Here is a 23,990-nt window from a genome sequence, read left to right as displayed (position 1 = left end):
TAAGTAAGGTTAGTAGGTAGTAGTAATAGTAGTATATATATATATATATATATATATATATATATATATATGTTGGATGATGACAGGTTACAGAAATGAGTGAGTGAGTGAGTAAGTATATAATAGCTCAAAAATAGACCATTCTAAAACTGACTCAATGAGTATATTTCCATATTACCGTATTATATTTCATCTATAATATTCTGACTTCCACTTCCACACCTTTTTGTCGTTGTGTGGTCCGTTAGGGTTGAGTTGTGTTGAGTTGTGTCTTCGTCTTCGTCGTCTGTGTTTGTTCTGAGGGCTGAGGGCTGAGGTCTGGCCCTGCGGTCCCTGCCCTGCCCGCCCCGTCGGAATTCAATGTCCGCCCCGGCCTGGCTCGTCTGCTGGGGCCCGGCCCTTCCCTGGGCATGAAGTAAAGTACATAAAAGTGCGACACAAACAAGTCGGTGAAGTGTCTGACATCCTCGACAACATCCCCAAGTGGTGGGAGTTCTCATATGATCATTTCGTATGTATGTATGTATGTATGTATGTATGTATGTATGTATGTATGTATGTATGTATGTATGTATGTATGTATGTATGTATGTATGTATGTATGTATGTGTTCGTTATCTATATTATTATATGTAGTTATATTAACGCACTCCACCCTTCCTTTGAACTAACCTCTAATACTTGTTCAACTCTCATTGAATATGGGAGAATATATATATATGTATATATATATTAAAAGCCTGACAAATTACATCATATCATATACCATATCATATCTTATCTTATGAATATGTATGTACGTACATATGTATACTGTTACAAATGGCTGACCGGCTCCATATAAGGTCATTGCAAGTCATTTATTAGATCATTTAAATCATCTTCATCTAGACCGTCGCCATTATATATTTTATCTATTTCTTGATCATGCTCCCCTCCGTACTCGCCTTCGCTCTCGTTATCATTATTGTGAACATTCAGAATAACAGTATTATGTTTTTGATCAGTAGTATTAATATTAGTATCTTTATGAATTGGCGTTGTTGGATATAACGAAGGCGATGCACAAGATGATGACGTCGTCGCTGTTTGAGTGTCGAAAGATTGTAATGATAATAACATTTCAGGATCACCTAACGTCGACGGACTTTGTTGATAATCTGAATGATCATGATGAATGGCAAATGGAGAATGATATACTTTCAATTTATTAATATCTTCATTTGTAAAAGGTGTATAACCTTGTGGAATATACGGTAATGAATCTTCCCGTATTGGTGCATATTCTATATCGTCCTCCTCGTCATATGTATCTTCCTTTTTATTATCTAGCTTAACGCTTTGTGATATGGAATTTTTTTCCGGCATGTTCTTCTTATTAAAATTTATTAATTGATGTAATCCATGATTTGAATCATGAAATAATAATCCACTACCATCACTATTATTATTATTGTTGTTATTGTTCATTGCATGTTTCAATTTTAAACCGAATAAATCATCAGCACCAGTATCGTCATCTTCAGAATCATCGTCCGATCCTTTTCTTCGTTCTTGGATAGTATCAATATTGAAATCAAGATTTGGTATAGCAGAATAATTCAATGAACCTCGTATATTCCCATTTGTAGAATTATCTGTATGCGAACCAGCATTATCATCATCGTCTATATCTTTCAATACTAAGCTTTTGATTCTTGTCAAATTATTATGATTATTACCATCTGTTCCTAAACCCAACACAGAACCATATTTTTTCAATCTCTTGTGATCGAATTGCTGTTGCTGTTGCTTGAGTATAAAGCTATTATTATTATCCTTCTTAGATAGTGGAAATCTGTTTTGTAATTGTAACAATTGTCTCCTAGGTGATATATTCGGCGGAACGGCACCTGCACCTGCATCTGATTGTAGTTGTAATTCTAAGTTACCAGGTTTGATATCGGGTTTCTGTTTAGATAGTATAGATGAGGAACGTTTCAATAAATGTGCTGGTGTTTGTGGAAATAATATAGGTTTACCACTACGGAAATGCTGATGGTGATCATAGAATGTAGAGGCATTTTCTTTATCTTCATCTGGATTTACTTTGTTGTTCCCGTTTGTTGAGGACATCTTGCCATATATGAGAGTTTCTCTTCTTTAGCTATTGTTTAATGGGTTATCTAATGAGTGGATTCAGGAAATAGACTTATATATGCAATTGCCAACAGAGTTCTCGTTTGTTCTTCTCGTTGATGATGTTGTTTGTTTGTCTGTTTGTTGCTACAAAAATGTTCTTCTCTCTCTTTTTGTTTTGTTTGTTTTGTTAGTTTCGCGGTTCGCAGTCGAGAAAACATACAAAGTTCATTCTATAAGAGAGACAATTGGCAATTGCCAATGGGGAGTTGCGAGTTGATGGTGTGCTCTCCGGGAATGGATTGTTTATAAGCAAAGAAGAGTATTTCAGGTCTCTATATCTCTACTTCTGTCAATCCCATTACAGCAAATGTCTCTATCTATACTCCAAAAAATAGGCAGGTACTCCAAAGCTTGCAGTTTACTCTCATTAAGATCCATGGCAAACCAGTCCTTCAACAACATAGGCCTCAGATCTTTCTCTTCCTTCTCATCAACTACTACTAGTACTATCTCTTCATTAATAAACCAGTCGTATATGACCAATACTTTTAGCAGCGGGCTTACCACCACCCCGTTAGCATCATCATCATCATCATCATCATCCTTGATACTCCCTTCCACGTCTCCCTTTATGATTAACCAAAAAAGATGGAAATCAAGAGGGAACACTTATCAACCAAGTACTTTGAAAAGAAAAAGGAAATATGGGTTTTTATCAAGAATGAGAGATAGACAAGCATCTAAAATCTTAAAGAGAAGAAAATTGAAAGGTAGATGGTTCTTATCTCATTGAAAAGTGTAAATCTCTCGGTATCCATAAATTATCATCATTCAAATATTCATAATCATATATAATATATTAACTTCCCCTGTATATATTATATAGTAATAAATAACAAATTCTGTATATACAAGAAATTCTTTTTTCACACGCTATTTCCTCACATTATTATTTACACGAAATCAATTACTATTCCAGGACCATGTGTACTTGATAATGTAGTCTTACTCAGTATACTAGGTCTCTTAGCTTTTTGATTAGCCAATGCTTCTTTGAATGCATCTCTAGCGGCAATGATATTTAATAGGATATCCTTATCTGAAAAATAACATTTACCAATAGGTATACTAATATTATTCCCAGTTTGTTTAAATGGAATATTCCCCATCTTAGCATTCATTAACGTAACTAAATCATCAGACACAGTTCCCTTCTTAGTATTGGGCAAAATACCACGACGTCCCAATTGTTTCCCCAATTGAGAATTAATAAATGGTACAATTTCAGGTGTAGCAAATGCCACATCGAAATTAGCACGAATAGTACCATCTTTAATCCCCTCTACAGTTTCATTCCCACCAACCAATTGACAATTGAATTGGCTCTTAACTTCCTCCAAGAGTTCCTTATCAGTACTGAAAACAGCAATCTTCAACTCCTTTAATGGTCGAAACAATTTCATATTACCATTCAATAATGAAGTCCCTTTCTCACTAACAATTAAAGTAGTCAAAGTGATAGTTTGTTGACCCTCTGGTCTACCAACTTCAGCTGCTCGAATAAACCTTAAAGCATCGACAACTTCCATATATAACGGATGAGAGTTTGCAGGTTGACGAGCTTGCTGTTTACGTTGAGATAATCTTCTTATTTCTCTCTTTTTTAATTGTTCTTTACTCAATTTAGTAGCATTTGCAGGTGGCATATTTGTTCCTGATGTCGTACTCTTCGATTCACTAGCATCCTCTGTAGCTGCTACTGCTGCTAGGCTGGATGTCCTTGAAATATGGAATGATCGAGTATTTAACATCCTCGTAATGACTCCATAATTATTGGATGGTAATCGTAATGCGCACATCCTTGTATTTCTTGTTATCTTGAGACTGTGCAACATCATTCTTATCCTGGATATACTTGCTCTTCCCTCTTTTTCAATGCTTCACTTGGTATCTTGATCTCTTTATGCAATTCATAATAGTTTTGTTCTTATGCGAAAGTAATCTTTAATGTTAATATTAATGTTTTAACCATTTTCCAATGAGTTTGAACAGAAAAATAGCTTAAAAACCAACTTATAATCCTGTAGGAAAACGAATTAAGAAGAAAGATAAATATATTATTATAATAGAACCGTTATACCTCTCAAACAGCATGTCTTTACAAGATACTACTAAGTTCAGCAATGATTTCATAACGGAGACCACCACTACTGCTGCTGATACTACTACCGTTGCTGCTAATCCAAACACTAGAACTACATCTGCAAACCATCTTAGAGCCTCCTCAGTATCATTACTAGCAGAAGCAGTCACAAATGGTACACCGTCATCTTCAGAATTCAACAGAAGCTACGACAATGACAGCAGCAAGGATGTACTATCTGAAGTACGAATTTATGACGATATAATAACTTACGAAAAGGCATTATCAAGACTAATTGATTCAGTAGACAAATTCAAACCAAATCTAAATATCGCTCAAGAATTGATTCAAGCAGATAAATCTCTCTTTGATACATTAAACTCATTCATACAATACGACGAAATCGATCTTCATTTGAAAGCTCTAGAAACCAAAGCATCCAAAATTGACGAATTAACACAATCAACTTTACAAACATTAAATGAATGTCATGACGACTTGAATAAATTACCCACATTGCCGCAAATAGAATTCGAATTAAATACAATATTGAATCAAAGGACAAAAATAAATTCAACTATCTTGTTAGATTATGCTACGAAATTATCTAAATTTACAAAAATACCACCAACGTTCGATAAGGGTTCTATTGGTCCTAATAATTTCATTTGGCCTGCTGAGGATTCCTTAAGAAGGGGTATGCTTGCAATGGCATCATTGAAAGCTGATCAACTGACGTATATACCGGGACAAGCACAATCAATGTCAAAGGAAAAAGCATTGCCTACTGAAGTACAAGAAACACAAGAGCAAACGCAAACGCAACAGCAAGACCAAGAAGAACAACCCAGAAGAGAATCATTTGTATTTTCTGGAAAGAACAAAGAAGAAGAAGAAGAAACCACACATACTCATGAAGACTCTAAAAGAAAACAAGAAGAAAAAGATCATGAAAGTGGAGACGAAGATGCTATGGATATTGATTTAGATCTATTTAACCCTGATGAGTTTTAGCATGAATCTTATATTTATAAACAAAGTCATATATATATTATTCTAAAGAAAAACAACAACAAAAGGGCGTACTTGGGCTAAACACGAAGGGTTTTAAAACGGTACGACGAAATCTACTTCCTCTTTTTCTTATTTTTCAATTTATTTACATAATTAATCCATTTAGTTGGAACTCCAAATTTCTTATTTAAATGATCTATAATGATTTGTCCATGTGGTCCTTGAACTTGTACCTCTGGAGTCTTTGGAGATGTCATTGTTTCACCAATTGTAGTAGATCCACTACAAAGTTTCCTTAAATCTGCCGCTAAAAAATCTGATGATATACCGAATATTTCAAAATTGGAAACTTTTGTAATTACTTTACGACCAATTTTCATCTCCGTTAATATGTCAATTTGCGGTAAATGACCTCTTTGTGGTGATTTAAACAGTGGTTCAACATCTTCCATTAATTCACCTTTCCCATTACGTTTCCTGTAAATTTGATAATGTTCAGTGAAATTGTTAGCTAAAATTGGTTCTAATATTGTCCCTCTCATCATTGTTCTTGGAGCTGCATTGGCTTCAGATTGTCTCTTATGAACCATATTGAACAGTAGATCATCTAATAAAATCATTTTTTTATTCTTCATATCGATTAAATTTTTTGAATTAATATATGATGTTACAATGTCTCTAATTTCTTGTTGTGTATACAATGGTTTCGTTGGTATAGTCGGTACTGCTTTCAATAAATCCTTAGCATGATTAATTGGTTTATAAAACGTTTCCGAGTACATCATTCCCTTAGTATCAGATTTGTCATTTGTATTTGGCGATGATAATGAAAAAGAAGGTGTTGTTGATTTACCAATCTTATAAGGAACAAAATTCTTCAATTCATCTTTAGTTTTGTTCATTCCGACAACTGTCAAATCATCACCTTTACCTTTTAATTTCAAAAACCCTTCCTTTTCAAAATGTTTCAAGAACTTTGCAGTCTTTTTCCATGATGTTTTCTTTATATTAACTTCATTATGAGAGATATCAGGTAGATTCTTATTAATATGTTGTGAAATAAAATTTGATGCAGAAATTGGTAATTCTACTTTAGTATCTTGTGTAATTGTATAGTATAATGATCTAGTAATGAAATAATCTACATCTTCAGTCTTAAAATGATCCAATACTTCGAAATCGGGTTCGTTCGATTCCCTGTTCTCTTCTTTTTTTCTTGTGGTATCCTCATCCGCAACATCATTATCTTGAGGATGCTCTGTGTTTAATTGCTCTTTGACAAACTCATCAGGTTTCAAATCATTACATTTGAAAATTTTAAATAATTCATCTTCGAAATGATGAATGACCTCTACAGCAACACCTGTTTCCCCGACAACTTTATCAAAACTTGGCATATTCATCTTAACAACTCCAATTGCCCAAACGATTCTCTTCGGATCCTGTACTGACGCAATACCACATAAAGTACCAGGGATCAAACGTGAATCGAAAGGTGGGATTGTACCGGAAATCATTAAGTTGGCACCATTAAATAACTTTTCTTGGATGACGAAATCATGGGATAATAAAGTAGGTAAGATATCATGATTATTCCAACATGTAAAGACGGTTGGATACAAGAGATCATTATGTTTGGATTTGAACCATATTGGGATGTTTGAATCGTTAGTGAATATGGTACCAATGGATGGTGGGTTTGTTGTTTGGAAATTTGTTTGTTTGATGATGTTTGAATTGTTGAAATTGTAGGTTTCTAAGTTTGTTTGAGTTTTGATCGTTTGTAATAATTTTTTACGATCTGAATTTTTAAGATTGCTTAATGCCTTGATATGTGGTTCCTTTTTAAACATCTTTTTTCGGTGGCTTCCAATAATATTCTGATTCCAGTTGTGCAAGAAAAGTGCACCAGGCTACCTTATGTCTTTCAGTTCTCTCTCTGGTCGTTAGTTCATTTGTGGTTTCCCTGCAATTTATGATGAAATTTTTCAATTTTCGCAACTTTTGACATTTTGACATTATTACGAAAGAAGATGTATTATTTTACATGAAATTCTATTAGAGGCCATGGTTGTAGTAGTGGCAGAGTCTTGAAAGATATCATGTAGTAATCGATGTTGTAGTTTGAGAGATCGGGTCTACGTAGATAATAGTTCTATGGGCTAATTATGTTTAACTATTAACAAGGCATGAGAAGTGTGTGTTCGCATGATCGGCCATTTCCTTAATCATTATTATTGTTTTTATATATATTCGTATACTTTATGTAATTGCCAACATATCCAACCACTATACCTTTTTTGATTTACAACTTACCATAAAGTTGATTTGTTTTGTATTTAGATTCTTCTATTGACGCCTTCTGTTTATGGTGTATAGTTTAATGGCTCTCTTGTGAGATTGATATCGACATCGACATATCTGGTCCATGCATAAAAGAAGGTTCGTAAGAGCTTACCCATCATTATTAAATTTAGCTAATGGTTGTTGATTGCTCACTTGGGAGCCATGTTGTTATATTTAGGGGGCAAGGTTGCCGCCTATTTTCATCACAAAATGACTTTTGTGTTTGACTCTGAGGACTGTTATTGATAATGTCCAAGATAGGACCTTCATTAATTGCATTCTCTTTCTAGTAATATAATAAATATGTTTGGAGCTACAAAGAAAATTTACTGCACCATTTATGGCAAGCTCTAAGGATCGAAACAGAAACAGTTTCTTTAGATCTGAATATCAAATTCCTACCTAATACCTTACATTTCTTTGATAAGTTCGATACTAGCTCTTACCAGATAGTTTTAAACAATATAATATCTTGACAAGTGACTGGTCGTTTTTCCTTCTTCAATAAGATTGTGCCACAATTAACGACCAAGATTGGTCAATTGAGCACACCCTTTACAAGTAATTCTGAGACACTGCTTCTACTTTCTGATATGGCTTAATGTACCTATAGTATCCTGGAATATGTTGCAAGAAGTTAATGAAGTTGCATCCATATATGTTAGCACTGACCACAGATATCAGAGGCTATTTATATATATATATACATACTGTTTGGTATCGGCAGCATATTTAATCGCTACGATTATCCATAGCATCATAGCAATTACGTTATATAAACCAAGGGAACCATTTTGACGTACCTCACTCCTACAGGTAAACTTCTTAGAACATATTTCCTTACACCTCTTCATCTGATGATGGTAATTGTACAGTTATCCTTACTCACTGACTGTCTGTCTTTTTGTCACATTTTTGGAAAACAGAGAATTTTTCACCCAGAAGAGTGAAAAAGTTGTAAATAGAACATATTGAAAATATTTCATTATATATTTTGGCGATGACTTAACTTGATTCATGACTATCAAGAGCGTTTATATCTTCCAAGAGACCATATCACTTGCATCTACAATGATCAGAGCTGCACTTACTAAGATAAAATCCAAAATCAACACTTACATCCCACCAATTCAATCACAAACTCAAGCTCAATCTCATGTTGAACATAAACCAATACACGTTGAAGATTATAATATAATCAAAGAAGGTTCTGCAGAAATCTTATTTCCTAAAACTGAAACAGTCTTTTATAACCCAGTTCAACAATTCAACAGAGACTTAAGTGTCACATGTATCAAAGCATGGTCAAACCTATATGGGTCCTCATCAGGTAGTAAAAACAGAAAGGGAAGGAGAGACAACAACAAGAAGAAACGTACATCTAGTGAAAAGGATCAAGAACAAAAAGATGATGATCTTAAACGTAGAAAATTATCTAACGGAAACGTCGAAATCACAACAACTGGTATTCCCACTAAACCGTACATTAAGATTCTTGAAGCTTTATCAGCTACAGGTTTACGTGCAATTAGATACGCTAATGAAATCCCCCACGTTAAAGAAATTATCGCAAATGATCTTTTACCAGCAGCAGTGGAATCCATCTCTAGAAATGCACAATTTAATAACGTTTCTCATATAGTTAAACCTAATTTGGATGACGCTAATGTTTTAATGTATCGTAATAAAGCTGAAAATAACAAATATCATATCATTGATTTGGATCCATATGGTACAGTGACACCATTCGTTGATTCTGCATTACAAACCATTGAAGAAGATGGGATGATGTTAGTAACATGTACTGATTTATCCGTTTTGGCAGGGAATGGATATCCTGAAAAATGTTTCGCTTTGTACGGTGGTGTCAATATGGTCTCTCATGAATCCACTCATGAAAGTGCATTAAGATTAGTATTAAATCTTTTAAATCAAAGTGCTGCTAAGTATAAGAAAGTGGTGGAACCTTTACTTTGTTTAAGTATTGATTTTTATGTTAGAGTTTTTGTAAAAGTTAGAACTAGTCCAATTGAAGTGAAAGAATTACAATCCAAAACTATGATTACTTATCATTGTAGTCAATGTGGATCTTATCATAATCAACCTTTGGGAAGAATGATTGAACGTGAAGGTAAAAATGGTAAGACTTTCACTAAATATTTAGTAGCACAGGGACCACCAGTAGATTCTAAATGTAAATTTTGTCGAGGTACATATCATGTTGCTGGACCAATGTACGCGGGTAAATTACATAATCAAGAATTCATTGATGAAGTGTTACGTATAAATCGTGAAGAACATAAAGATGATACATATGGTACTCGTAAAAGAATTGAAGGTATGGTAACATTAGCCAAGAATGAATTATCAAATGCACCATTCTATTTCAGTCCAAATAAGATTGCTTCTATTATAAAATTACAAGTACCACCTTTGAAAACTGTGGTTGCAGGGTTGGGTTCACTTGGTTATAATTGTTCTTTAACACATGCACAACCATCATCTTTGAAAACAAATGCACCATGGGAAGTTATTTGGTATGTTATGAAACAATTTGATGATTCAAAGAAAGATATCTCAAAGATGAACCATAACACTACTGGTTATAAGATTCTTTCTTCCATAGATGCTTGGGAACCAAAGGAAAATATATGTGATATTTCCAAATTATCATTTGAACCAAATGAAGAGAGTAAACATTTAGAAAAATTAAGGAAATTGAAAATTGTTAGATATCAAGAAAATCCAACAAAAAATTGGGGACCAAAGGCTCGTCCAAATTCATCCTAAAAAAACTAAAAATGTTCGTGACTTAGGCGTATTGCACCATTATTATAAACGTGAACATTGGACAGTAACATATTTCGAATTTGTAATATTATTATTTTATTTTATTAAGAATGTATAATTATATATATGATATAAGAAGATATAATATTGTCTTTTTGTCATATTTTTTTTTAACTTTGATATTTGATCTTATGATAATAATAGAAAGGTGCTGGCCATCCTAGAACTACAACTAGAAATGTACTCCAACGTAATATTGTTGGTGCTACTCTTTGAATCTCAGATGAAACCCATGGTAAACCTCTCACTGGCCTTATAGTATGTGCAGCTCCATTAGTTACAAATTGCCTAACAGCTGTATTTCTAATAGAACGTTTTAGAACTGAATTAAATAGCATTGTTTCGGTGGTTGGTTATTCTTTATGTGGTCGATATTAGTTATCTTACAAACCTTTGGAATTTATACCTTAAAGAGAAATATTAAGATAATACTGGAACTGTAACTTCCCAAGAAGAGTATCCTTCTTTATATAAGAACAAGATATTAGGGAAAAATCAACATCCAAACGCTTCTCTGCCCAGTATAAAAATACTTGAATATAATTGAATAGAATAAAAACCTCGATAAATCCCAATAACTATCCTTGTACATATGATTCCCAAGTCTTTCGTTCGTACGAAATTTTGTCTGTCATGTTAAACTCTATTTTTCCCTCGAGAATAGAAATTGAATTGGATTGGATTGAATTGAATTGGTCCTATTGTATCGGATATTAAGTAAGGGATTAAGTAATTGCGTTCCTTTCTCGAGCTGCTGCACGATCGACGCACGCCTATTTCAATTGTTAACGTTTCGATTTCTTTTGTTTCCTTCCCGCGCAACCCCCCGGATATTTACATAGTACAGCACAGCACAGCACGTAAGCGTAAGTTACCGTTCTTTCAATACAATAGGCTCTTTGATAAGCTATTGTCACACGCCTAACGACATGGTTTATTGTCTTGTCTTGTCTTGTCTTGTCTTGCAATTTGGACACAGGATGCTTTTAGCGTCAGTAATTACAATATAAAGAAACAAACATGGCTTTCTATGAGGAGATATACAATATACAATATACAATATACAATATACAATATACAATATACAATATACAATATACAAAGCATTATATATATAGAACATACTAATGATGTCTCTTATTTTTTATAGTGAAACAAAATGAAATTACCGCCACCAGTAAGCATATTGCTGAAAATAAAAACACATAACCAGATACAATAAAGTAACTCTCCAATATTTCATAACAGTAATATCTCGATGATGACTCATACTCTGAGTTATTGATCATTTTTCTAATGATTTTACCCAACCCCTTCTCCTCAGTAGAATGTACCCATAATTCATCGTATAACCCTTGATTGAAAATGAATCCACTTATGCAGATACCAAGAATCGAACCTAATGTGCTTACAGCGAAGCTAGATGTAGATATAATTGGTAGTTTTTTATCATCTGTTACATCCATCAAAGTTGCAATAACCAAAAAAGTAGACCCTAAGATGGGTAGTATTCCGATCATACATTGTTTCCACAGTTTGTAATCAGCAGTATCATTATACACATAGTTTAGTAATATGCATTGTCCTATGAGTCCCATTATGCCAAAGAAGGTTACTAAGCCATATGATAGTGTATTCTGCGTACTGATACGACGGGATACGGTTATGATTATGAATAGAATGGTCAAAAACATTGGACTTGTTCTCTTATATATATCAAATAGAGATATATTTAGTGTCTTTTCAAGATAAAATGGGAAATAATGAATAAACGTGATCAATGACATTGATGCAAAAAATACAGTCAAAGATTTGAAAAATATTACTTTGTTTTCAATGAAATCTAATGGTATTATCGGGTTCTTATTGGTGGTAGTTTCTGAAAGTAATAAAAGAATTCCTACCAGAATGATAGAAATGACTAAAGTTGCTGAGTATGGTGATGTTATTGAAAATCCATTAGAATTACCTGTAGTAATAACAGCAATTAAGAGTAGGAAAACAGAAAGTATCGTACAACCAATCAAATCAATATCAAGAGTTGCAACAATTGAGGACAGATTTGTATTATTGGTTTTATAACTCTCGTTTGAAGGGAAATAAAACATTATTAGGAATAGTGTAAAGAATGAAAAAATAGCGAGAAGGAAGTAAACATTTTGCCATGAGGTAATGAAAATTGCAGTCGCATATGCTAATGATAACCCTCCTACTATAGGAATTGTAAATATTTTCATCGATGGACGAGAGAATCGTTTATTGAGAATGCACTTGTTAATTATTGTCAACATTACGTATATCAAAGATCCGCTTGCTAACCCAAGGATGAACCTTGCCATAACAATCCACCAAAATGATACAGTTTTAATAGTGAGTATACTACTACCTATTAAAAATAGCATTGTACCGATATATGATAAAGTTTTATAGTTTTTATATTTCCCAGAAACCTGTGCAGTTAACAATTGTGAAATATACATAGTTATCAAATAAGAAGCGATAATCCATGATGAGTTACTTGATTGTTTGACATGTGACCCACTAGTTGTTGATAGCATCATTGCTAATGTGAAATCAAAAATAATAGTAAACAAGAGTAAAGAGAATAGAAATATCATACCTGCAGTTAATTGTGGTTCGTTTAGTAGTGATATATCTCGATTGTTTGTTTCTAAATCTACTACTTCTTCGGTGAACGCAGGTTCTTCATGTGACAAACGTTGTTCAATAGAGCCATATGAAGGAGAATGAATTTTCTTGTGAGGAACAATTGGTGCCTCATTTGTGCTAGCTGATGATGATATTTCCTCTCGACTAGATTGTGGCCGTGACGGTTCTTCAATTAACTGATTATCGTCAGATATATTTTTCTGTTTTTGGTGAGCTAAAGATGTCACCTCTTCTTCAATTGGTTCCTCTACTGTATCTGATTTTAAAGCATCTATTCCTGATGATTCGGCAACAGCTATGTGATTTTCAGATTGTTTTTTAAGTAGCAATGGAGTTAATTCAGTACTATCATTATCCTCTATATTCCCAGTTGGTTGTTCATCGATCGTTTGTGGTACGCTGTTCTGTGAAGTTGCAATTAATTTATTCTTAAGATTATCTGAAGTTGCAATGAATTGATCCAAATGCAGTTGACGTTGCTTTTCTTTTAATTTAGCAAAATCACGTAGTCTTTTACGTTGCTTATCCTTTCTACCCATTTCGAAGATATACCGCACACCTTGGTTTTAGTATGCAATGGAAACTGTGTGTCAGGAAAAGGGTTCTTGTTTTTGCTTATCAATAAGGTTTTATCTTCAACCTTATTTTCTTTTAATTATAAATTAGTTAAATGTCAAATTTTTCCTCGAGATGCGATAATCTTCCTCAGAAACAGCCGCAGTGGACCTTTGAATAAAAAATGATAACACTAAAAATAATACTACTATTATTCATAACATGGTTAATTAATCTGCCATAGAGTAGCTAATTGATCTGAAATGGACGGAAAAGTTCAATAAACGAAACAAAAGTAGATGATATTTATGTATATTGCTATTTGTGTTTAAAAAGATCAAATTCTTGGAATGCAATGGGATAAACTATATAGGAAAAAAAATATGAATGCTATATGCTAAAGAATATGCTGGTGGTGTCTGCGTGATTTTTCTCTTCTTTTTTAATTTGCAAAGACATTTGAAAGATCTGGAATCAATTCCGTCGAAACGACACCATAATGTTCGTTGGATTTCCGGATCCTATACCAAATTTTCGAATTTACCTCCCTATTGTTCATTGATGAAACTGTGTCAAACATTATAAAGAGATTGAAAAATGGTCCAATTTCATCTATCATAGAATCATCATCATTATTATTACTATTAGTGGATACCAATTTTATATCTGTCAATAATTGAACATCAGTGATATTTATTATTTCATTAGAAGTTAATGGGAATTGAATCAATTTAGGATGACAAATTGGTTTTAAATCGACAACATTTATTGTTCCAACATAAAACAAATCTCTAGAATCAAGTGATTTAACTTGTAAAAGATATAATAGAATAGAACCATTTAAAACTTTTACTACGTCTTTTACGGTAATTTCCTTTGATGGGTCAAATTCTCTCTCCGTTATAAATTGAATGTTTGGACCCAGATATAGACATTGTTGTAATGTTGGTTGGATGCCTTTTTCATCAATACTACGGGATAAATAATTTATCCTCTGTAACATAGTCGTTGTTTCCTCCATGGAACAGAACAATTCATTTTCATCATCATCATTAACGAGTGGGTTTTGGTCTTCTTCTCGATCTTCTTTGTTCTTGTCTGTAGATAAAACAATTAGTTTATTAAGGAAATTTGATAAATCTAAACATATAATTGGATTCGAATAAGTATCAAGTTTTGGAACATGATCTTCATCAAGAGCATGGAAAATCATTTCTTGTAACCATTTTAAAAATAAACTAGATTGCTTTTCAATATAGCTAATTTTTCGTAAATTTTGTAAGCAACGAGAACCAAATTTTTGTAAAATTTCAATTAATTCTAAGAAACTTGGTGAAAATTCGGTAAGTATCTTATCCTGTCTTGAATTTAGTTCTATATTTGTGTGAGTTGAGTTTGTACTTAATTTAGATTTTGCCCTTATTCTTGCCTTCTTCTCAATTTCAATGGCATTTAATATTGCCAAACATTTTTGTGATAAAAGAAGAGTTAATTCACAAGCGGGTATTAAAGCTAATGAAAAGATTTGAATAGATTTTGAATAAAGTTCCTCACTTAATCTTTTCCATTTTTTCAAGTTTTTCTCACCTATACTCAAAGTTAACCATTCAATGAGTTCTTCTGACATTTCGCCACTTAATAATGATAATTTTAATTGTTGTAACATACTATTTCCTCCTCCGTTTTGTTTTTCCTCGAATATTGTAGGGTATAAAAAATCTGTAAAAGTTTTCAATAAATGCTTATTTATTAGATCTAAATGATATTGGAAATATTTAATCATTTCATTGATTTCCATAAATATTTCTAATAATTCAACGTGTAAAGTGGAAGAAGTGAAATGTGAAAAATATAATGATCGTATGGATCCATTTTCATGGAAACAATGATAAACTCCATGCACAGTAGATTTCAAGATTCGAACAATTTTATTACGATTAGTGGTGTTGATCGTCTTCCGTACCAAGTTTATTTGATATGTTCCATTTATAGCTATGGTGAAGCAATCTGGGTCAATGACATGTATAATATGCAAATCTAAATATCTCATAGATTTTTCCACTTCCTGGTTTGTAGTCATATCAATGGCATCCATATTGGTTGAGATAGGTTTATATGATGATACAGGTTGAAATTCCCTCCATATGTTTTGCTTTTCATTGTGAGAATATGGTACTATATAAATATTTGTTGAATCCTTTACGAATTTAATCAAAGTTGGCATTAATTTTGTAATATCATGATTAAATTCTAATTCTTGTATGGAGTTCAATATGATTAATCGATCCCAAATGGCGTTATCTACTTTAGTCTTTCGATGGATATCCAATAAATTACGTTGTGGTCTTACTAGGGTGATTAATTTCCCATCTTGGAAAATGTCATAAATACGGAATGTACCATCATCGAAATTTATAGTTAGATATTTCCCAGTTTTAGAGTCCCAATCTATTGCTATAACATTTTGCATATTTCTTATTATTATATTTGAAATTTGGAACCCATCAAGGGTTCTTCTGGCAATTATTGAATTTGATGTTTTCGTCAGGTATAATGGGAAAGATGGATTAATGTATGATATTGGCGCGAAATTCCATTGCTCATCTCTGTGCCCTTTTTGGTGGGGGTATTGCGATTGTTGGTGGTTCATAACGATTCAATTGCTTCTTGTTTGAAGGCTAAGGGCTACTGATATGTTGTATACCATGATTGTTGTTTTCCTTTTAATGATTTAATTATTTTTCAATAGTCTTTGAGCTTGTGTCGAAATATGTCAAATCTATAAAAATAATGAAAAAACTACCTACTATATAAAGTACTCTACTTATATAGTTTAAAAACACGATGAAGATAAGCAGAAGCAGAAGCAGAAGCAGAAGAAACTCGATAAGAAATATGCCGCCAAAAGGTTGGAGGAAAGATTCGCAAGGGAATTACCCCACGACATCATACATTAAGGAACAAGAGAATGTCACTATTGAAGATTTATTATTCCCAAAGAGTGTGATAGTTAGTTTAGCGAAAGAGATTCATCAACAGAATGGTAAAAAATTAGTGATCAATAAGGATGCCACTTTGGCGTTACAACGAAGTGCTACTGTATTTGTGAATCATCTCTTATTGTTTGCCAGGGAGATTGCTAAGGATCAAGACAGGAAGAGTTGTAATGCTAGTGATGTTTTAAGCGCTTTGGATCATATTGGACAATCTGGGTTGAAATCCATTGTGGAGAATAAACTGGATGATTATCACTATATAATGGAATTGAAGAAGCAACAGAAAAAGAAGGAAGTGGAACTAAAGGAACAGGAACAATCTCTTCCATCTTCCTCTACTGCCACAGAAGCTCTAGAGAATACGGAAAATGCAGATACCAATGTAGCTATACCTGTGGTGGAAGATGAGACTGAGATAAAAGAAGGTTCTACTTCGGAAGCACAGGCAGAAGCACAAGCAGAAGCACAAGCAGAAGCAGAAGCAGAAACAAAAGGAATACAGAACCACTCAGGACAAGTACCAGAACCTGCACATGTACAGGAAAAAGAGCAAGACCCTACTGCTACGCAGACGAAGGATAGCGATATGATAGAAGGGAGAAGTGGTGATACTGATAAAAGGAACGAACAATCGAATATGACAGAGACAGAGCCGGGTGATATAGAGATGGGACTCTGATAAACTACGGGAAGGCAAATGTCTCTCAAGTTATATAATAACCTACATTTGTATCCGTGTTCTGGTGTAAACGACACGCTAAATCGTCAACTTGCACATATATAGAGAGTTATTGGATATAGTTTGAATGTGTGAATGAAGCTTAGCTCAACCCATCTTCAATTGAACAGGAATGTGGAATATACAAATGGACAAAATAATAGGATTAGAAGGTTAAAGGACTAGAAGGACTCTCCTCTAATAAGTAAATATTATACGACATGGTGGATCAACCATATACACTATTAAATAACTATTAAGTAATCAACACGTAGACATAAACATTAACAACACATAAGATCACACTGATAACTCTAAGGGAGAAGAACATAAATAGAGACTCCCATGGCTCTAGTGCTGCTACATCAACATACTAAAGAATACACTACCATTCAAAGCTATATTTCCATATGTATCTATACACTTTATTCATTTTACATACTTCACAACTTCCCACTTAATCCCTTACCCTGAGTCCTGTAACCTAAGCCCTAAGTCCTAAGTCCTAAGCCCTTCTTCCGTTGAAGGTCGATTGACCAGGGTCGGGCCAGATAGGGCAGATAGGGCACAGATATATGAAATACTGGATTATCCGCCAGACACGAATGGATGGGGGCCTTCATAGCCCCCACATTTTACAACCAGCCCTAACCTTTCAAGCGGCGGGATCTGGGTGTTTTTCCCCTTTTCCCGGCTTCCTCGACCGGTTTCTCGGGCTTTCCCCTTAACAAGCCCTAAGGGAGGTCTATCTACATATTTACATATTTACTTAGTTAGTTACTTGATTGTTATTTGTAAGTGATGTACCATTCTATTCTATTCTATACTATTCTATACTATACTATACTATACAGCAAGAAAAGGGAAGAGGTATATCATATCAGGTATTACAATACTGTCTGTCTGGATTGGCGAGACTGTACTGGCAAACTATATTGAATACCATTCCTCTCTATTGATATCTGTTATTTGAAATCAAATAATACAATACAATACAATACAGTCCAATAATATCTCTCCTAAGCAACCAGAAACAAGACTTAGTTCTATCTATTAGACTAAGCTCCACAGTTTGCATCACTTCTGAGCAACCAGAAACAAACAAACAAACACACACGCATACACACACATATATATAACGATACCCTATTTTTTTTGAATTTTAGATCAAGATCATATCTCATCTTATCTTATCTTATTTTCTGTGCTCACATACAATAATACTCCAGTTTCTTTGCTTTTCTCCAATAACAACTTTGAGAAAAGGGGAGCTCTATAATTTTGCCCCAATAATATACATTAACCACTAACAAATATATATACATATTCTTACATCATCATCAAAACATGGACACAGTAAACGATTACAAAATAAATCCAGGTTTCAAAATAGGTAACTTTAATCCAAATAAAAATACAAATAATGATACAAATACTCATACAAATACCAATACCAATACCAATACCCATACCACCCCTAGAACTATGGAAAAGAATTTACAAAAACTATTAGACCCTAACAGAGAAACGCCTGAGCCTATTAAAACAAATAATAACAATAATGATACAAACAGATTCGATAACAACAACAATAACAACAAAGTAAAACAATTCCATAGAACTTCCCTTGGTGAATGGGATTTCATAGAAACAGTTGGAGCTGGCTCCATGGGTAAAGTGAAATTAGCAAGAAATCGTCAAACAAGAGAAGTATGTGCAATCAAAATAGTAAATAGAGCGACTAAAATATTCCTAACAAAGGAATCAAAATTAATGAGTCATCCAACAAATCATATAATAATGAATGAAAAGGATATTTTAGATAGACAAAAACGTCTTGAAAAGGAAATTTCAAGGGATAGAAGAACAATAAGAGAGGCCTCATTGGGTCAAATCCTATATCATCCTCATATTTGTAGATTGTTTGAAATGTACACTCTATCAAACCATTTCTATATGTTGTTTGAATATGTCTCAGGTGGGCAATTGTTAGATTATATTATTCAACATGGTTCATTAAAGGAATCTCATGCAAGAAATTTCGCAAGACAAATTCTAAGTGCTTTAAAATATTTACATGCAAATAATATAGTTCATAGAGATTTGAAAATTGAAAATATTATGATCTCTTCAAATGGTAATATCAAAATAATAGATTTCGGATTATCAAATTTATACGATAAGAGTAAAAAATTGAAAACTTATTGTGGTTCATTATATTTCGCTGCTCCAGAATTATTAAGAGCAAATCCATATATTGGCCCTGAAATTGACGTATGGTCATTCGGTGTAGTACTTTATGTCCTTGTGTGTGGGAAAGTTCCATTCGATGATGAAAATTCAAACGTTTTACATGAAAAGATTAAACAAGGAAGAGTTTTTTATCCTCAATTCTTATCCATTGAAGTCATTTCATTATTATCAACAATGCTAGTGGTTGATCCATTCAAAAGAGCAACGTTGGATCAAGTTATGAAACATCATTGGATGGTTAAAGATTATGATTCCATTCCAGATGCACATTTGCCTAAAAGGGTCCCATTGACAAGTGAATCTATAGATATGAAAGTTATAAAAGAAATGAAACATTTAGAATTCATTGAAGATATTGAACAAACTGAAAAAAAATTATTGAAATTGATTTCTCAAGAAAGATATCAACGATTAAGAAATGAATATTGGCATTTGAAAAAACTACCTTGTTATAATGAAAAGGAATTTAAAGATCCGACATTAGCTTATCATCCATTGCTTTCAATCTATTATTTAACTGATGAAATGTTGAAAAGGAAAAATCCTATTTCCCCACAAGAAACTAACGAAGAGAAGAGTACCCACTCTATTTCCAAATCTACTGAGGAAGCAGTAGCGAAGGAATCTATTAAAGAACAAACAGATATCCCAGTTATATATCCATCTGATTTAATTCAAGATCAATTGCAAAAGACTCATATAGAAACATCTAAGTCAAATGAAGATGATCAAATACCACCTCCTATTCCTGCTTTAGCTGACACTACCCCTGTTCCTCCTACTCCTGTATCGCAGCAAGAACCATTAAAAATTAAGATACCAACAATACTTCCAGTTCCAGAAAAGATTCATACATCTCCATTAAAAGATCAAAATCAAAATCAAAATCAAAATCAAAATCAAGACCAGATAAGTTTTACATTATCTCCAAAAGCACAAAAAGTGGAATCGTTAGAACCACGAACACCTACAGATAAAATCCAACACGTTCAAACATCTCCTGTAATTGAACCTGCTGATAAAAGTACATTCGGAACATTAATTAGAAGGTTATCTCAAAGAAGAGCAAGTAAAACACAGGGACAACAAGGGCAACAGTCTCAGCAATCGCAACCCCCACAGAAACAAACAACAATTCAAGATGTTCCAATGATGAAAAAGACTCATATGAGAGCAATCTCAGATTTTACACAACCAATCTCAAAAGTTTTAACAAGTCCATCAACTTCATCTACAACTTCATCATCAAATGAAAAAGAAAAAGATACTCTATTTAAGAATAATTTTTTAGCTAATTTTGGTATAACTAAATCAAAAGACAACAAATACGGAAATAGTAATAAATTACCTTCATTACCCCAAAATGCAGCAGATTTACTTACTTTGGAAAGTACTAAAAGCAAGAATAAAAAAACTACACAATCTATGAAAACTGCACCATCACCAATAGCTAATGAACAACAACCACAACAACAACAACAAGAAAATAATAATCATCATCATTATCAAATACAACAACTATTTGCACCTGAAGAAACATCCAAACAACAACAGCAGAGTCGATTTGGTAGAACACACAGGACTAGATCAGTAGGTCATGCAAGAAGAGAATCATTGAAATTTAAAAGACCATCCGTAACAAGTTCAAACAACAATAACGATGATACGGACGAAGAAAATAATAATAATAATAATACTGACAAAGGAAATTCTAACAAAACTTTTCGCAGGAATAGACAAAACGAAAATGATACTGGATTTTTACAAAACAGTGATGATAATGATGATGATGATGATAACGAGTATGGTTATGAAAACGATAATAATTCAAGAAGTACAAACGAAGCAAAAGATAAGGAGGAAAATGAAATGAAACTGTTGACTGATGCTGAAATTTTACGAGAGGCATCTAAAGCTCCAGCTGGTTCAATGCTATCGATTGATTATCCAAGATCATTATTTTTGAAAGGATTCTTTTCTGTTCAAACAACATCATCAAAACCACTTCCAATTGTACGTTATAAAATTATTCATGTTCTGAAAAAGTATCATATTCAATTTAAAGAAGTTAAGGGGGGATTCATTTGTATAGCAAGATCACATCATGCTAATTTCGATACATTGAGTGATAACGATGGAGATTCAACAATGACAACAAACCATCACTTGAGAACATATTTCCCTGGAGCTGACAGTTATTCATTATCACAACGTAGAAGAAATTCAATAAATAAATCATTATCAAGTCGTACTACTACTGCTACTGCTACAAGTAATGATTCTAAGCTATCACCGACTGCAGACAATACGTATAATGAAAATAAAAGTATACACAATAACAACGATAATGCCAACATTACTATCGCTCCTCCTCATAATGATTCTGTTGTAATCTCACCACTTGAACAATCATTGAATGGTCCGGAAAATAAATCATTAAGTTCATTGACTCATACTTTTGAAGAAAATAAATTTGATCAAAATAATCCAATAATTAAATTTGAAATTCATATCGTTAAAGTTCGTATCGTTGGTTTGGCAGGTGTTCATTTTAAGAAAGTATCTGGTAACACTTGGTGGTATAAAGAAATTGCCTCTAAAATCTTAAATGACTTGAATTTATAATGATATCTTTTCATCTCATTATAAATTCTCTCTTATTTTACTTACAACATTATAGCATATATATCTATATTCGAAAGTCAGGTTTTTTTTTTCTTATACAACTTATTCTGATTATATAAACCCTCTTCATAAAGAAAACGGATTACGGTAGATGATATTAGATGTAATTCACTTCTTCTCGATAGTTCGGGATATTTTATCTATTAATACGTTCAGGTACAAAATATAAACTTAGTTTCAATCTTCTTATTTTATGCAGTAAACAGAGATGATAATAAGGTAAAAACCCAAAGGTTCCAAGATTGGTATCATTATCTGGCGTAGCTTCGGTTGCAAAAGTTGTTACTAATAGCTCTGGGAAAGATCGTCAAGCTCCGTGTGTGGCATATGTGAGAAATAAACTTTAATATGACCTCCTGTATACTTGGGTACAGCCAGCATAACAACTAATACTATCACATCCTAAATTCTATAAACCTAAAAATGGTTTAGAACCAATTAAATAAATCTCAAAATATACCACGGAGATCAACACCGAGTGTTAAAATCCAAAGTAACAGGGCTCTAAAAACTTCGGGGGCTCAAGGAAATCTTACATCCTAAGTTTTATCAGGTCTAGATAACTATATATATATATATATTTGTAATTGAAAGACATCATCATTCCATTTTAGACTACGTAGGAACTAAAAAGCGGAGAAGTTCTCTTGAAAATTCCTCTCTTCCAAAACGCTAAAAATATTGGCTAGTTCATTGATGTTCATTTGATTCGGAGAAAGATCATCCCAAACAAGTAGTGCTAGACTTGAGGAGGTGGACTAATAGGCTGTGAGTTGTAAATGATCCCTCAGTAAGATGTAAGATTCCCTTTGTGGGTCCAACTTTTAAAAACCCTGTTAATTCAAAGGGAATGCCCTAAGGTCCTTACTCCAGAACTCAAGAAACACAAAAAAATGTGTGTTTCCCTTTTTAGGGAACATTAGCCGCTATACGTATATATTCCCCGCTCACTCTATGACTCGATAGTTCCATATTGGTACGCTGGTATGACATATATGTCACAAATATTAGGGAAGAGGTTGGCAACATAATAAGCTATTATTATCCCATAGAACAATTGAGGGGCCAATAGTGCTGCACCAAGCATCTGTGCATGCACATAGACAAGGATTATTGATTGCCGTTAGTATTAGTAGGCTGAATTATCAGGTAAAATTATGAAAGTACCAGGCTGCTATTATGGTCCCTTAGCCTTCCACTAATAGCTCCTCTTTTCGGACAATGGGAATTCTCTGAACAGCCATGAAGTAACTCTTCGTGATAGTCTTGGTGTATCACATACCGTGTATGTTTATATACAGACAATGAGGAGAACAGTTGAGTGCCTAGGAATAGGAAGGGTCTATGTGACAAACTCTTCGGTATCTATTAACGTTTATCTCGATAATAAGCTATCTCCTCTTAGAGACATGGAAGTAATATAAGGTTGTTGAACTTTTGGCTTTTGGTTTATTCGATCAATTTTAGAATGTTGTACTTTCCTACTATGAACTTAGTTTACTTCTTTTTCTCATAAGGACAAAATATATTAAAGGAATTAGATTCTTTCTAGAAATCACTTTCGTAATCAAGAAAATTTTATCTCTTTTAACTCATTCCCTTTCATTTTGAAGTAGGAAGGATGCCACAACATATGTGC

General features: G+C 33.3%; 11 protein-coding genes across 11 annotated transcripts; 5 read left to right on the top strand and 6 right to left on the bottom strand.

Moving 5' to 3' along the window:
• Positions 1–846: 846 nt before the first annotated feature.
• On the bottom strand, positions 847–2,115 carry PDS1 (securin; the record flags this gene model as incomplete). Its single annotated transcript, XM_003672222.1, has 1 exon — positions 847–2,115. The coding sequence occupies one exon, from the start codon at positions 2,113–2,115 to the stop codon at positions 847–849; it is 1,269 nt and encodes a 422-aa protein (XP_003672270.1).
• Positions 2,116–2,488: 373 nt separating this feature from the next.
• Positions 2,489–2,914, top strand: MRX14 (mitochondrial 54S ribosomal protein bL34m; the record flags this gene model as incomplete). The annotated part of the gene is made up of 1 exon (XM_003672221.1): positions 2,489–2,914. The coding sequence occupies one exon, from the start codon at positions 2,489–2,491 to the stop codon at positions 2,912–2,914; it is 426 nt and encodes a 141-aa protein (XP_003672269.1).
• A 160-nt stretch (positions 2,915–3,074) lies between these two features.
• MRPL1 (mitochondrial 54S ribosomal protein uL1m) lies at positions 3,075–4,019 on the bottom strand (the record flags this gene model as incomplete). The annotated part of the gene is made up of 1 exon (XM_003672220.1): positions 3,075–4,019. One exon carries the CDS (start codon positions 4,017–4,019, stop codon positions 3,075–3,077), a length of 945 nt encoding a protein of 314 aa, XP_003672268.1.
• A 254-nt stretch (positions 4,020–4,273) lies between these two features.
• MED4 (Med4p) lies at positions 4,274–5,278 on the top strand (the record flags this gene model as incomplete). The annotated part of the gene is made up of 1 exon (XM_003672219.1): positions 4,274–5,278. One exon carries the CDS (start codon positions 4,274–4,276, stop codon positions 5,276–5,278), a length of 1,005 nt encoding a protein of 334 aa, XP_003672267.1.
• Positions 5,279–5,391: 113 nt separating this feature from the next.
• TMA64 (Tma64p) lies at positions 5,392–7,131 on the bottom strand (the record flags this gene model as incomplete). Its single annotated transcript, XM_003672218.1, has 1 exon — positions 5,392–7,131. The coding sequence occupies one exon, from the start codon at positions 7,129–7,131 to the stop codon at positions 5,392–5,394; it is 1,740 nt and encodes a 579-aa protein (XP_003672266.1).
• A 1,510-nt stretch (positions 7,132–8,641) lies between these two features.
• On the top strand, positions 8,642–10,414 carry TRM1 (tRNA (guanine26-N2)-dimethyltransferase; the record flags this gene model as incomplete). The annotated part of the gene is made up of 1 exon (XM_003672217.1): positions 8,642–10,414. One exon carries the CDS (start codon positions 8,642–8,644, stop codon positions 10,412–10,414), a length of 1,773 nt encoding a protein of 590 aa, XP_003672265.1.
• A 170-nt stretch (positions 10,415–10,584) lies between these two features.
• On the bottom strand, positions 10,585–10,812 carry NDAI0J01290 (uncharacterized protein; the record flags this gene model as incomplete). The annotated part of the gene is made up of 1 exon (XM_003672216.1): positions 10,585–10,812. One exon carries the CDS (start codon positions 10,810–10,812, stop codon positions 10,585–10,587), a length of 228 nt encoding a protein of 75 aa, XP_003672264.1.
• A 786-nt stretch (positions 10,813–11,598) lies between these two features.
• VBA4 (Vba4p) lies at positions 11,599–13,683 on the bottom strand (the record flags this gene model as incomplete). Its single annotated transcript, XM_003672215.1, has 1 exon — positions 11,599–13,683. The coding sequence occupies one exon, from the start codon at positions 13,681–13,683 to the stop codon at positions 11,599–11,601; it is 2,085 nt and encodes a 694-aa protein (XP_003672263.1).
• A 458-nt stretch (positions 13,684–14,141) lies between these two features.
• APC4 (anaphase promoting complex subunit 4) lies at positions 14,142–16,349 on the bottom strand (the record flags this gene model as incomplete). Its single annotated transcript, XM_003672214.1, has 1 exon — positions 14,142–16,349. The coding sequence occupies one exon, from the start codon at positions 16,347–16,349 to the stop codon at positions 14,142–14,144; it is 2,208 nt and encodes a 735-aa protein (XP_003672262.1).
• A 194-nt stretch (positions 16,350–16,543) lies between these two features.
• DPB4 (DNA polymerase epsilon noncatalytic subunit) lies at positions 16,544–17,374 on the top strand (the record flags this gene model as incomplete). Its single annotated transcript, XM_003672213.1, has 1 exon — positions 16,544–17,374. One exon carries the CDS (start codon positions 16,544–16,546, stop codon positions 17,372–17,374), a length of 831 nt encoding a protein of 276 aa, XP_003672261.1.
• Positions 17,375–18,760: 1,386 nt separating this feature from the next.
• Positions 18,761–22,291, top strand: KIN1 (serine/threonine protein kinase KIN1; the record flags this gene model as incomplete). Its single annotated transcript, XM_003672212.1, has 1 exon — positions 18,761–22,291. One exon carries the CDS (start codon positions 18,761–18,763, stop codon positions 22,289–22,291), a length of 3,531 nt encoding a protein of 1,176 aa, XP_003672260.1.
• Between the last annotated feature and the right edge of the window lie 1,699 nt (positions 22,292–23,990).

This window comes from Naumovozyma dairenensis, chromosome 10 (assembly GCF_000227115.2).
Source record: "Naumovozyma dairenensis CBS 421 chromosome 10, complete genome".
Taxonomy (NCBI): Eukaryota; Fungi; Ascomycota; class Saccharomycetes; order Saccharomycetales; family Saccharomycetaceae; genus Naumovozyma; species Naumovozyma dairenensis.
This window is presented reverse-complemented; position numbering and strand designations above follow the sequence as displayed.